Source organism: Belonocnema kinseyi, chromosome 1 (assembly GCF_010883055.1).
Source record: "Belonocnema kinseyi isolate 2016_QV_RU_SX_M_011 chromosome 1, B_treatae_v1, whole genome shotgun sequence".
Taxonomy (NCBI): Eukaryota; Metazoa; Arthropoda; class Insecta; order Hymenoptera; family Cynipidae; genus Belonocnema; species Belonocnema kinseyi.
The window spans coordinates 8,741,768-8,756,961 of NC_046657.1; the positions used below are offsets into that span (position 1 = coordinate 8,741,768).

Genomic DNA, 15,194 nt, shown 5'->3' on the forward strand with positions numbered 1-15,194 from the left:
TCGACTTTAATGATAAATTTTTAACTGAAATATTTAAATTTTCAACCAAAAAGATTAATTTTCTACCAAATAATAAAATTTGTAGTTACCAAAAATTAACGCTCCACCAATTAGATGAATTTCAAACTAAAATGATGGGATATTCAATTGGAATAATTTAAATTTCACTTAAAAAATAAATATAAAAAAAAACAATATTAAAAAAATAGTTAGATTTTCAAAGAAGATGATAAGTTTTCAACTAAGATGATGAATCTTCAACTAAATAGTTGAATTTCAAACCAAAAATATTGTTGAGCTTGTTCGAAAAGGAAAGTACATATTTCCTTATTTTTGAAAATTACTACTTTCTGTTGCAAATTATTATTTTTTCAACTAAGTATATAATTATTCCAATTAAATATTCCAACGTTTTAGTTGGAAGTTCATTTTTTTGTTTGTACAATAATTTTTTTAATTAAAAAGCTAACTATTCAATTTTTGGTTGAAATATTATTTTTTAGTTGAAAAATCGTCTTTTTTTATTGACATTTATTTTATTTGCTAAAAAATTCAAGTATTCCACTTAAAAATTCATAATTTTTGTTGAAATTTTTCAATTAAACAGACGAATTTTCAAACAAGAAAAATAATTTTCTGCCGTAAATACGATTTTCAACATAATGGATAAATTTTTAACTAATAAATAGAAATTGTCCAACCAAAACAATGAATTTTCAACTAAAATCATGGAATATTTGATTGAAATAATTACATTTTCAATTAAACAAAATAATTTTTAAAAAAACTAATTGTTAAGAAAATGGTTATATTTTTTTTAAGAAAATGATAAATTGTCAACTAAAATGATGAATCTTCAAGGAAAAATTCAATTTTAAAATATTTTTAACTAAAAAGATTAATTTTCTATTAAAAAATTAAGTTTTTAGTTTAAAAAAGTAACGTTCAACCAAAGATACATTTCGAACTAAAATGATGAAATAATTATAGTTTCAGCAAAAAAAAAAAAACATACGAAATCAACTTATTTTCAGTTTCAAAGATTAATTTTAAACTAAACTGATGAATTTTTGGCTAAAATGATGAATTTTCAATTGGAATAGTTGAATTTATAATAAAAAATTCGAACCAAAAATTGAATAGTTACATTTTTAGTTGCAAAAAAAAATAATTTTCAACCAAAGAGATGAATTTTTAACTAAAATAAACGAAAAATTATCAATAAAAATGATAGATCAACTCAAAAACGTAATTTTTATAAAAATTTAATAAAAGACTTTAAATTTCTACAAAGTAATAAAATTTTCGATAAAACAAAAACATTAATTTTGAACAAAAAATGTAGTGCGATAAAAAAGATTTTAATTTTCAATTAAAAACAGTTAAACTCAACCAAAAAATATATAAATTGTTAATAAATTTCATATTCCAGTTAAAAAAAAAAAATTAATCCTGAAAATTTCCGGTTTTCCAGGAAGGGTAGACATCCTGTCACTACTCCGCCAATTTTATTTGCAAGTTCGAAAAGCCATTAAAAAAGAGAGAAAAAAAAATAGAAAAGTACACTAAAATATTTTTGGCATCTACTTCACGATAAAAAAATCCTTTCCGCTCTTTAAATAACTAAACTGCCCGAGAAGATCTAAACAAAGAAAATATATTCTTTTCGCAATCTTCTAAAACCCTTTTGATCCTTATTTCTTCCTCTCATTTGTCACCAATCCCCCCCCCCCCCCCCCCCCCCCCCCCCCCCACCTAATTTCAAGCTAATTTCATCTCGCAATTGTGGTAGAAGAGAGATTCTTATTTGGCGAGACGACATTCGATCCGTGAGGCGAGGTCAAAGGAAGTGGACTCGGTTTGCAAACAATCTGCTCACAACTATTGCTCTCCTCTATTCGGAAGCCTTCCGATGCCGAAAATCCGGCCATATCGACCTCCGGTTTAATTTCAATCATCATCGAGTCCGAGGGTGACTGATTTCTCAAACCTGCGTAGCTGCTCAGTCGGTACTTGCAGGAAGAGACCAGGTGTCTTCTCAAGTTTCGTGCCTGTCGCAGAGTCGCTCCGCAAAGTGGACAGGCACCTGGACAGTCGGAGGCGCCCCTTATTTTCCCAGAAGACGAGCTGCCAATCGCTGGAGCTGCGAGGATATTTTGGGCTTGAGTGATGGAAGATATTGGAGGGAATCCGAGTCCCAGAGATGCGGGAAATTGAGGAATGTGGAGAGGCGAATACGGCTGGAGTGGCATTAAACTGTGGAGATGTGAACCTTCGGAATCGGAAAGTGAATCCTGCGCTTGTGGATTTTCATTCGCTGCCACTGGCCGAATTATTAGGGGCGAAGGATCTCGCCGAGTTGGCTCTGCTTCGCGTTCATTGATTCCTAGCAGAGGCAAAATTAAATATTTAAATTAGAAACACTGAAAGAAAATGAAAAATGAACAAATATTTTCAACTCGAAAGCTTCAAAAATTGAATGTTTATTTAATACTTAAGGTAATTACTGATTATTTAAATCCTCGGAAAATTTAAAGAAACCACTCAAAATATTCATAGAGTTTAGCGACTTTATTATTATTTTCTTCAGTTTCTAGGTATTCAATTAAAGTGTTTAATTTAGAAAACTTTAACAAATTTTATTGCAAAATATTCTTAAATTTTTTAACACCATTTATTAATTAAATAAATAATACTAAAAACATAATTTACAATTTCCTGGCATTGTCTCTGAAGTACATGATTTTGAATAATAATTCCAACCAAATTTTTTTATATTCTTATGCATACTTAAAACTTAGTACATATTTCGGTAAAATTATTGAAAGAACTATATCAAATTCAATTTAAAACCCTACAAAAAAAAGATGCACATTTAACCTAATAGTTAACTTTTCAACGAAATAGTTGAAGTTTGAATTAAAAAGGTCAGTTTACAACCAAAAATGAAATACTTACATTTTCAGCTAAAGAAATTAATTTTCCACCCACAAATAATTCAATCAAAGTCATTAATTTATTCAATTTAATTTAATAAATATTAATTTACTACATTTTTAACTAAAACGAACATTTTTCAACCAAATAGTTGAATTTTGGATTAAAAAAGATCAATTTTCCATAATAATGGAATACTTAAATTTCCAGTCAAATTTTAACAAAAAAAAGTTGAATTTTTAACTAAAATGATAAATCTTTAAATGGAATAGTTAAATTTTTAAACAAAGATATTAATTTTCTAAAAAAAAAAAATTTTTCACAAAAATATATGAATTCTCAATAAAATAGTTAAAGTTTCAAACAATGAAGACTTCAAATTTTCAATTAAAATGATGAATATTTACCTGGAATAGTTGCATTGTCAACCAAAAAAATTAATTTTCAAACAAGAGGATTAATTTTCTACCAAAAAAGACAATTTTTCAACAAAATACATGAATCTTCAAAAAAAAAAGACCAATCCTCAACGAAATAGTTGAATTTTCCACTAAAAAATCAATTTTCCACGAAAAATGGAATACTTAATTTGTCAGTTAAATTTTAACCGAAAAAGTTGGATTTTTAACTAAAATCATCAATCTTTAACTGGAATAGTTGAACTTTCAACCAAAAAGATTTATTTTCTAACAAAAATAAAGAACGATTTTGCAAAAAAAAAAAAAAAAAAAAAAACATGAATTCTCAATAAAATAGTCAATATTTCAAATTATAAACACCAGTTTTTAACCAAATAGTTAAAGTTTGAATTAAAAAGGTCAGTTTACAACCAAAAATGAAATACTTGCATTTTCAGCTAAAGAAATTAATTTTCCACCCACAAACAATTCAATCAAAGTCATTAATTTATTCAATTTAATTTAATAAATATTAATTTAATACATTTTTAACTAAAACGAACATTTTTCAATCAAATAGTTGAATTTTGGATTAAAAAAGATCAATTTTCCATAATAATGGAATACTTAAATTTCCAGTCAAATTTTAACCAAAAAAAGTTGAATTTTTATCTAAAATGATTTTTCAAGAAATCATTTTAATTTAAAATGATAGATCTTGAAATGGAATAGTGGAACTTTCAGCAAAAAACATTAATTTTCTAAAAAAAAAAAACGATTTTTCAAAAAAATACATGAATTCTCAATAAAATAGTTAAAATTTCAAATAATAAAGATTTCAATTTTTCACCTAAAATGACGAATATTTACCTGGAATAGTTGAATTCTCAACCAAAAAGATTAATTTTCAAACAAGAGGATTAATTTTCTACCAAAAAAGACAATTTTTCAACAAAATACATGAATCTTAAAAAAAAAAGACCAATCCTCAACGAAATAGTTGAATTTTCCACTAAAAAAGATCAATTTTCCACCAAAAATGGAATACTTAATTTTTCAGTTAAATTTTAACCACAAAAGTTGGATTGTCAACGAAAATGATAAATATTTACCTGAAATAGTTGAATTTTCAAACTAAAAGATTAATTTTCTAACAAAAAAAAAAGATTTAAAACAAAAAAAATTCTCAATAAAATAGTTAAAATTTCCCACCAAGTATTTGAATTTCACACTAAAAAATACAAATTCTCCACAAAAAATTGAACACTTAAATTTTCAGTTAAATTAAAAAAAAGGAGAACCAAAAAGATTAATTTTCTAACAAAAAAAAAAAAAGATTTTTCAAACAAATATATGAATTCTCAATAAAATAATTAATATTTCAAATAATAAACACCAATTTTTAACCAACTAGTTGAAGTTTGAATTAAAAAGGTCAGTTTACAACCTAAGATGGAATACTTAAATTGTCAGCTGAAAAAATTAATTTTCCACAGACAAAAACTTGAACCGAAGTTAATTAAGTGACAAAAGGATTAATTTTCTACCAAAAAAGACAACTTTTTAACAAAATACATGAATTTTCAAATAAAAAGGCCAATTTTCAACGAAATAGTTTAATTTTCCACTAAAAAAGATTAATTTTCCACCAAAAATGAAATAATTAATTTTTTTGTTAAATTTTAACCGAAAAAGTTGGATTTTCAACTTAAATGAACAATCTTTAACTGCAATAGTTGAATTTTCAACCAAAAAGATTTATTTTCTAACAAAAATAAAAACGATTTTTGAAAAAAAAAATATATGAATTCTCAGTAAAATAGTTAAAATTTTTAATAATAAACACCAATTTGTAACTTTTCAGTTAAAAACCTTAATTTTTAACCTAATTGATGAATTTGCAGTTAAAAATATGAATATTTAACTAAAATAGTTGAATTTCAAAAACAAAGAGATATATTTTCAACCAAAGTGATGAATTTTTAACAAAAAAGTCATTTTAAACCAAGTAATTTTATTTTAAGCCAAAAAGAAGAATTTTCAACTTAAATGATTAATATTTTACTGGAAAAATTCAATTTAGAACAAAAAAGATGAATTTTTAAACAAGAAGATTAATTTTCTACTAACAAAGAAGATTTTTTAAACAAAAAACATTTCCAACCAAATAGTTCAATTTTGAACTAAATAGATCAGTTTTCCACAAAAATAGAATTTTTAATTAAAAAAATTAATTTTCAATGAAACTGATGAATTTTTAGCTAAAATGATGAATCTTTAATTGAAAGAGTTACATTTTGAATAAAAAGGATCAATTTTCAACTAAAATAATGAATATTTGACCAGAATAATCAAATTTACAACAAAAAGATTCATTTTCAATCTGGAATATTAATTTCTACCAAATATGACGAATTTTCAATTTAAAAAAATCATTTTTTAACCAAAAAACTAATAGTTAAATTTCTAATTAAAAAAATTAATGCTCAACCAAACAGATGAATTTTTAACAAAAAATATGGAATTAAATTAATTTCCAATAAAAAATATCCTGTTTTAATCAAAGTCGAGAGAGAGAAAAAATTGCAAAAAAATTGTTAAAATTTCAACAAGAACAAAAATGAATTTTTAAGCAAGAAGATTAATTTTCTACCAAAAAGAACGAATTTTCAACTAGATACTTCAATTTCCAACCAAAAATAGAAGAGGTTATTTTTCAGTTAAAACAAATTTTTTTAATAAAAAAAAGCAATTACCAATAAAATAGTTAAATACAGTAATATAAAGCTACTTTTACAATTGAAGAATAATTGTTATAAATATTTTTATTCCTCATTAAGAATTTATCTTTTAAACTTTAATGTAAGAAATTGATCACTATAAAATTTCGATTAGAAATATTTCATAATTCCTTCCAATTAAAAAAGGTTTTAAAAACCGATTGCTTAGCACCCTATTTAAAATTGTAATATTAATATAAATGATTACCAGCTTCTCAAATTATTTTCTCGTCATTCTGCTCTAATCACAATTTAAAGAAGAGTTGAATTTACAAACAAGAAATATTTTTAAATCAATTATGAAACAAATAATCATTGAAAAGTTAGAATTTTCAAGCCAAAAAACAAATTTTGTATGAAACATTTGAGTTGTCAACCCGAAAATATAATTCATTTAACAAAAAAGTTAATTTACAACAATATTGTTGAATTTTAGAGCCATAACAAAAATTTGGTATAAAAAAGATAAATTTTCAATCAAAGAAATTAATTTTTTAACCAAAAACATTTAATTTTATCTAATAAGATAAATATTCTATGATAAAAGACGAATTTTCAATTAAATACATGAATTTTCAACCGAATAGTTGGATTTTCAGCTAGCTAAGATAAATTTTCAATCAAATATGAAATTATTTCATTTTAATTATCAAAAAAAACAAATAAGTTATTGAGAAACAAACAAAAAACAAATAATTTTCAACCGAACGGTTCAATTTTGAACCGTAAAAAAGTTGTATGGAATAAAATAATGAATCATCAACCAATAAATAAATTTTAAACAAAATCAGTAAAATACATTTATATTCAAACAAAAACAGCTAAATCCACCAAAAAAGATGAAATTTCATAAAAATAGTTGAATCTTTAATAAAAACAAATTCCTTTTCAACCAAATAGTTGTATTTTTGCAAAAAAAAAAAAAAATAAATAAATTTCTACGTTAACGGATTAATTTTTAAAACAAAAAATCGAATTCTCATCAAGAGTTGAATTTTCAACCAAGAAAATTTTGCAAGTCAATAAAGAAAACAAAATGTCATCAAAAATGCTGAATTTTTTTATACCAAAAAGATGAATTTTCTTCAAAACAGTGAAATTTTCAAACCAAAAATATGAATTTTCTTCAAAACAATTTAATTTTCAATCAGAGAACTTTATTTCTAACCAAAAAAATTCATTTTTCAGCAAAAAGATAATTGTTCTATAATAAAAAAATCATTAGTGACTAAAAAATATTTCTTAGGTTAAAAATAAAAACTTTTTCGGTTGAAATATCAATTGAAAAATTGAATGTTAAAAAAGACTTTTTTAACTGAAAATTGAACTATTCCATGTTTGATTGAAAAGTTATCTTCTTTATTTGAATATTCAACTAATTGGTTGAAAATTCATCTTTTTTGATAAAATATTCATCTTCTTGATGAAAAAATAATACTTCTGGTTACAAAAAATTATTTCTTTAATTAAAAATTTAACCTTTTTGCTAAAAATTCCACTGTTTTGTAAACAATTTCCTTTTTGGCATATAAGTTCAACATTTTGGATGAAATTCTTTTTATTAGCCGAAAAACTTATCTTAGTTCAAAATTCAACTCTTGAATAAAAATTGAATTTTTGATTTAAAAATTTATCTGTTATCGTAGAAAGATAATTTCTTGTATTCAAAAATACAACTCTTTGGCTGCAAATAAATTTGTTTTTAATAAGGATTCGACTACTTTGTGAACAATCCTTTTTGTTTCAATTCAACTGTTTTTGGTTTAAAATCAAAATATTATTTGTTCGAAATGTCAAGGATTATATTTTTTGCTAAGAATTTATCTTTTTTGGTTGAAAATTCAACTACTACTGAATTAAAAATAGATCTACTTTGTTAAAAATCACGGTGTCATTCATGATTTATCATTTTCGTTCAGAAAGCTTTTTTTTGTTTAAAATTTAAATATTTTTTTAAAACTTATTTTTTTTTGTTAGTTAAAAATGAATTTTTTTAAACTGAAAATAAAACCATATCACGTTTGATTGAAAATGTATCCTCTTTATTTGAAAATTATTTTATTTTATTGAAAATTCTTCTTTTATGGCAGAACATTAAATTCCTTGGTGAAAAATAAATCTATTTGATAAAAAAATTCAGTTCTTTCATGGAAAATTTAACTTTTTAGTCGAAAATTCATTCTTTGGCTTTAAAATTAAATAATTTTATTGGAAATGAACTTTTTTGTTAATTAACCATATTTTCAGGTTGAAAATAGTATGCCTCAAAGAGGAATTTTTTACAAGAAAATAAAATTTTCAAACCAAGAATATGGAATCTCCACAAAAAAGTTAATTTACAACCCAAAACGACGAATTTGAAATTGAATCTTTTCTGTCTAAAAATGTAACTCTTTGACAGAAAACTATCCCGTTTTAATTGAGGATTCAACTTATTTGTTGAAATTTGGCAATTTTCGGTTGGATTTAACTGTTTTTTGTTGAAAATAAAAATATTTTATGGTTAAAATATCAACCATTAGATTTTTCATTAGGAATTCATATTTTTTGCTTAGAAATTCAAATACTTTTTTTGTTCAAAATTTAATTATTTCATTTTTGATTGCAAATTGATCTTCTTTACTTGAAAATTCATGTTTTATGGTAGAATATTAATCTTCTTTGTTGAGGAATTAATTTTTTTTTTCATTACAAAATTAATTTCTTTGATTCAAAATTTAAGTTTTTTGTATAGATTTTTTTTTTTAATTAAACAATTTCGTGTACTTCCAAATAAAAATTTGCTTTAAGAAAAAAACATATTTTTTAGCGCTCTATTTAAGATTTGAATACCAATAAAAATAATTACCAGCTTCTCTGCTCATTTCCTCATCTCTCTGCTCGTAATCGGAATGTACAGAATCCATGTTGGTGTCACTTTTGTTTCCGGCATCATCCATTTCTACCTTTCTCAATTTTCCCGAAGAACTTAACGAAGATTTCCTTCTCTTACTCTTTCTTCGTTTTCGACCAGCGAGAGGCGAAATGAGCGATTCTTGCGACAGAGATTCGTTTTTTGACGTTGCTGAAATTGGACTTTCCTCGGCGCTCTAAATTATAATTTTACCATTTTAATAGTTTCCACAAAAATTATATAAACTTCAACATGATGGCCACTTTAAATTCAACAAACAATTTTTCTAGTTTGATTTTTAAATGTTTATAATAATTATTATGCAATGATAATTATTTTATTATACACATTTTGAAAAGAATTAAACGTTAAAATTTTCAATAAAATAAGGGAATGAATTCTTTTAAAAAATATTAATGTAGGTACCATATTTCTGAGATTGAAAGTCGAAATATATTGAGTTTGTTACAAAAAAAAAAAATAATTTTTAACCAAATAGTTGAATTTTCTATCCCAAAAGGCGAATTTTTAACAAAGCCGTTTAACTTCCAATCAAGCAGAATTAACTTTCAACTATAGAAGATGCATGTTAGCGGACTTTTCAATTAAAAATAGATAACTTTCTACAAGAAAAGCTAAATTTTCGTCCAAAAAATAATACTTTTCTACCAAAACATGAATTTTCAATAATAAAAACCAAGAGATTACTATCCAAAAAGACGAATTTTCAACCAAAAAAGATGTCTTTTTAAGAAAATAATTGAGTTTTCGAGAAAATTATTTAATTTTCGACTTTAGATTTCGATTTTAATTAAATTTTAAACCAAATAGGAGAATATTTAGCCAAAAAAGACATATTCTGAATCAAAAATCGAATAGTAGACCTTTAATGGAAAACTAATTCACTTTAAAAAAAAAAAAAGACTTCCAGGAAATAATTTATTTTCAATCAAAATGAACCATTTTCCTATGCAAAAATTAAAATTAAAAAATAGTTCAATTTTCGACAAAATAATTAAATCCTCAATAAAATAATTAATTTTTCAACCAAATAGGTAAATTCTAAATGCAAAATAGAACAGACTTTTCAATTAAAAATTCACTTTCAACCAAAAAAAATAAATAAGATTTCTACCAAAAAGATGGCTTTTCTACCAAAAGATAAATTTTTACCAAAACATATAATTTTTTAATGAAATAGTTACTTTCTCGAAAAAATAATTAAATTCTTAATCAAATAGTAAAATTTTTTGACAAAAGAGATAAATTCTGGGTCAAAAATATGATAGCAGAATTTTTAATTAAACATACTTAACTTTTAAAAACAAAAGATGAATTTTCGACCAAAAAAGATGACTTTTTAAGAAAATAATTGAGTTTTCGACAAAATGATTTAATTTTTTTTTAATGATTTAATTTTCTAACAAAAAGTAGAATATTTAGCCAAGATAGACGAATTCCGAATCAAAAATATAATAGTAGACGTTTAATTGAATAATAATTCACTTTTTTCCAAAAAAAATTAATTTTCAATAAAAATGGACCATTTTTCTATCAAAAAGTAGAATTTAAAAATAAACTGTTGAATTTTTAACAAAAATTATTACTTTTTAACTAAATAGTTGAATTTTCAAAAAAATAATTAAATTCTTTACTAAATAGTATATTTTTGAACAAAAGAGATTAATTCAAGATCAAAAAATGGTAGCACACTTTTCAATTTGAAATACTTGACTTTCAGCAAAACAGAAGATGAATTTTCAACCAAAAAAGATTACTTTTCGGCCAAAAAATGATTTTCCAATTAAAAAAAATATTTCTATCCATAAAGATGAATTTTCAACAGAAAAAACAGAATTTTGTACCAAAAAAGATGAATTTTTAAGAATATAATTAAGTTTTCGTCAAAATTATTTAATTTTCGAAAAAATAATTTAATTTTAAACCAAATAGTAGAATATTTAGCCAAAATTGACGCATTCTGAATCAAAAATATAATAGTAGACGTTTAATGGAAAACCAATTTACTATAAAAAAAAGGAAAGATTTTTAGAAAGTGATTAATTTTCAATAAAAATGGACCATTTTCCTATCCAAAAGTCGAATTAAAAAAAACTGTTGAATTTTTAAGAAAAATTATGACTTTTGAACTAAATATTTGAACTTTTAACAAAATAATTAAATTTTCGACAAAATAATTTAATTCTTGACTAAATAGTAGATTTTTTGACGAAATAGGTGAATTCCCGATCAAAAAATGGTAGTGCTTGATTTTCAGCAAAACATAACATGAATTTTCTACCAAAAAGAAGACTTTTCGATCAAAAAATGAATTTTCAATAAAAAGAACATGAAATTTCTATTAAAAAAAAATGAATTTTCAACAGAAAAAACTGAATTTTTGACCAAAAAAGATGACTTTTTTAGTTTAAATTTCATGCGAAAGAGACAAATTAAAAAAAATGTAAAAGTTTTAAACAAATGGCTGAATTTTCAACCAAGGAAGATGAATCTTTAATTAAAGAATCAAATTTTCAAACAAAAAGGATTAAACTTCAACCAAAACAGATGCATTTTTGATGAAATAGTTAATATTGCAAGCCAAAAAGACAAATCTAGTAGAAGAGTTTTATTTTCAATCCAGAAAGATGAAATTTAAATAATAGATGATGAATTTTGAACCAAAAAAGAAAACTTTTCGACAAAAAAAAAAAGAATTTTCAAAAAAAAAACATTAAATTTCTATCCAAAAAGATGAATTTTCAACAGAAAAAACTTATTTTTTAACTAAAAAAGATGACTTTTTTAGTTGAACTTTTAAGCGAGACACATTTTAAAAAAATGTTGAACTTTTAACCAAATGGCTAAAATTTCAACCAACTACAAAATAATCATTTTTTCAACCAAATAGTAGAATTCGTAACTAGATAGGTGAATTCTAAATAAAAAATAAAGCAAATTTTTCATTTAAAAATTCACTTTCAACCAAAAAAAGAAAAAGATTTCTGCAAAAAAAAAGACTTTTCTATACAAAGATAAATTTTCAAAAAAAATGGATCATTTTCTTATACAAAAAGTAAAATTAAAACAAAAAACTTGAATTTTCAAGAAAAAAATTAAATTCTTTACAAACTAGTTGAATTTTCAACAAAATAATTAAATTTTCGAACAAAAATTTAAGTTCTTTACTAAATAGTAGAATTTTTAACAAAAGGAGATGAATTCTATATAAAAAATATAGTAGTAGACTTTTGAATTTAAAATACTTAATTTTAACAACCAAAGATGAATTTTCAACCAAAAAAGAATACTTGTCTACCAATAGATGAATTTCCAAAAAAAAAAAAGACGATTTTTCTATTCAAAATGAGGAATTCTCAACAAAAAAGCTTAATTTTCGACCAAAAAAGATGAATTTAAATAATTGAGTTTTCAACAAAATCATTTAATTTTTGACAAAATGAATAAATTTTCAACCAACTATTCAATCAATCAAAAAGGACTCAAAGTATGATAGCAGACTTTTTAATAGAAAAATAATTAACTTTAAACGGCGAAAGATGAATTTTTAACCAAAAAAGTGACTTCTCTACCAAAAGATGAATATCATCCAAAAGGATGATTTTTCTATTGAAAACAACGAATTTTAAACAAAACAGTTAAATTTTTTACCCAAAAAAGATTACTTTTCTACAAAATGAAGATTTTTCAATCCAAAAGAACAGTTTTTTATCCAAAAAGATGAATGCTCAACAAAGCAGTAGAATTTTCAAGTCAAAAAGACAAATCTTTTAGAAGAGAGATTAATGTTTAATAAAAAAAAATACAATTTTAAACAAAAAGATTATTTTTCTATCAAACGATTAGTTTTCATTCCAAAAGTATGAATTTTTTATCTGACAAGACGAATTTTCAACAAAATAGTTGAACTATCGACCAATAGAAATGACTGAAAACAAAATAATTCACTTTCTACCAAAAAAAAAAAGATTTTTCTAAAAAAGATGAATTTTTAATCGAAAAGAACCATTTTCGTATAAAATAAAATCTTCAAAAATACAGTTGAATTTTTGACCAAAAAAATATTACTTGTTGAGAAAATAGTTGAATTTTCAAAAAAATAATTAAAGTTTCAATTAAAAGAGATGAATTCTGAACAAAAAATATAACATTAGGGTTTTAAAATTAAAAAAATTAACCTTTATACAAAAAATAGTAGACTTTATAATTGAAAAGAATGAACTTTTAAATAAAAAATAGGACTTGTTGATCAAATAGTTGAATTTTTACCAAAATAATTAAATTTTCAATCAAATGATACAATTTTATCAAATAAAAAAATAATTTACCAAAAATATAATAAATGTAATTCTGGAGTAAGAAAAGATGAATTTCCAATCCAAAAGGAGAATTTTCTATCCAAAAAGACGAATTTTTAACAAAAAAGTTCAATTTTTTATTAAAAATATTACTTTTTTTCAAAAATAGTAGAATTTTTAACCGAACGAAAAGAATTTTAAATTAAAAAGTATAATAGACTTTTCAATAAAAAAAAATCACTTTCAACCGAAAAAGATTACTTTTCTACAAGAAGATTCATTTTTAATCGAAAAACATGGATTTTTGATCAAAAAAGACAAAAGTTCAACAAAACAGTTGAATTTTCAACCAAAAAAAAAATTACTTTTCAAGAAAATTGTTGAATTTTGAAACAAAATAATTAAGTTTTTAATAAAATAGTAGAATTTTTAACAAAAAAAATTAATTAATAAAAAATATAATAGTTGACTTTTCAAATAAAACAAAAAATAACTTTCGACCAAAAAATAAAAGTGTTTAATGAAATATTTCAATTTTATCAAATTAATCAATTCTCAACCCAATAGTAAAATTTATGACCAAAAGAGATAAATTTTGAATAAAAAAATATAATAGTCACCTTTTTAATTAAAAATAATTCACTTATAACATAAAAAATATTAATCTTCTACCAAACAATGATTGGTGATATTTATTGCAAAAGTAAAATAAAAATCGGAAAAATTCCCGGTTAAAAAAAAATGCCCGCTATTTCCCGGTGCTCAACATTTGAGGCTAATTTCCGAGTTTTCCGGTTAATGGCCACCCTGTTCAAGTTCAAAATTAAAAAATCTTTAATATCACATACATTATTTAACACGGTTGGCGGCGGTAATCCGTGCATTCCCAAGCAATGGGCCGCTTGTAACAACGACGGCAAATGTGAAGGTTCGACGCTAACTTCTCCTCGATAAATAAATTCGAGGATACTTTCCAAATCCTCTGCGCCAATTCCAGCCAACATGACAACTGGATGTTGACAGGGCGTACTCTGAAAATTTGATCAAATTTTCATTTAATTTTAAGGCCATGCAATACTTTTCCAATTCCTGCATTGCCGAAATTTTTTCTGCAAATTTAAAAGATCAAATTTCCAAAAATGAACAATGAAAGGATTGTATGGTCCTCAATTTTAGGAATTATAAAAAAAATAATTTATTTTTAAAAACTTAGCACCATACAAACCAGTATCTACTCAAATCCTGGGAAGAAAAAACTTACCTGAAGATTCCAGGTTTCTTTAAGGACATGTGACACAGCTAAATACCTATATTACCGACCTCACTTTTTCCGTTCACTGAATGTTTTTTTGAACCTAAGAACTTTTTTTGTAAATAAAATATCGAGCTGAAACTTTGGGAAATGTATTAGAGCACAATAAAGTACGTTTAGGTACTGCATTTTGGTAGCAACTTCACTGAAAATTATTTCATCTTTTTTCTGAACCTCAACATTTTTTGAACGTTCCAACTTTTTTTATACATAAAATATCGGTCTCAAACATTGAGAAATGCAAGAGCCGAAAGAAAACTACGTTTAAGTACAAAGCTTAATAATAATAGATGTAAAAAAATATATTTCAACAATCAATTCCAACGGCATCAGCCGGTAACGTTGTACACAAAAATACGAACTCTCTAGAGCCTCGTCTAGTGGCCGCCAGGTTTCGTTTTTTCGTGTACAACGTTACCGGCTGAGCCCGTTGGAATTGATTGTTGAAATATATTTTTTTACATCTTTTATTATTAAGCTTTGTACTTAAACGTAGTTTTCTTTCGGCTCTTGCATTTCTCAATGTTTGAGACCGATATTTTATGTATAAAAAAA

The 15,194-nt window shown here is 23.9% G+C and overlaps 1 protein-coding gene across 1 annotated transcript in view; it reads right to left on the bottom strand.

Moving 5' to 3' along the window:
- Positions 1–1,772: 1,772 nt before the first annotated feature.
- The window catches only part of LOC117170662 (transcription factor GAGA-like), a 19,589-nt gene continuing 6,167 nt past the window's right edge, over positions 1,773–15,194 (bottom strand). The window contains exons 3-5 of the mRNA XM_033357589.1: positions 14,176–14,358; positions 8,964–9,204; positions 1,773–2,386 (exon numbers count right to left, since the gene is read on the bottom strand). Of these exons, the coding sequence (XP_033213480.1) occupies positions 1,773–2,386; positions 8,964–9,204; positions 14,176–14,358 (1,038 nt within the window). The remainder of the gene's footprint in view (positions 2,387–8,963; positions 9,205–14,175; positions 14,359–15,194) is intronic.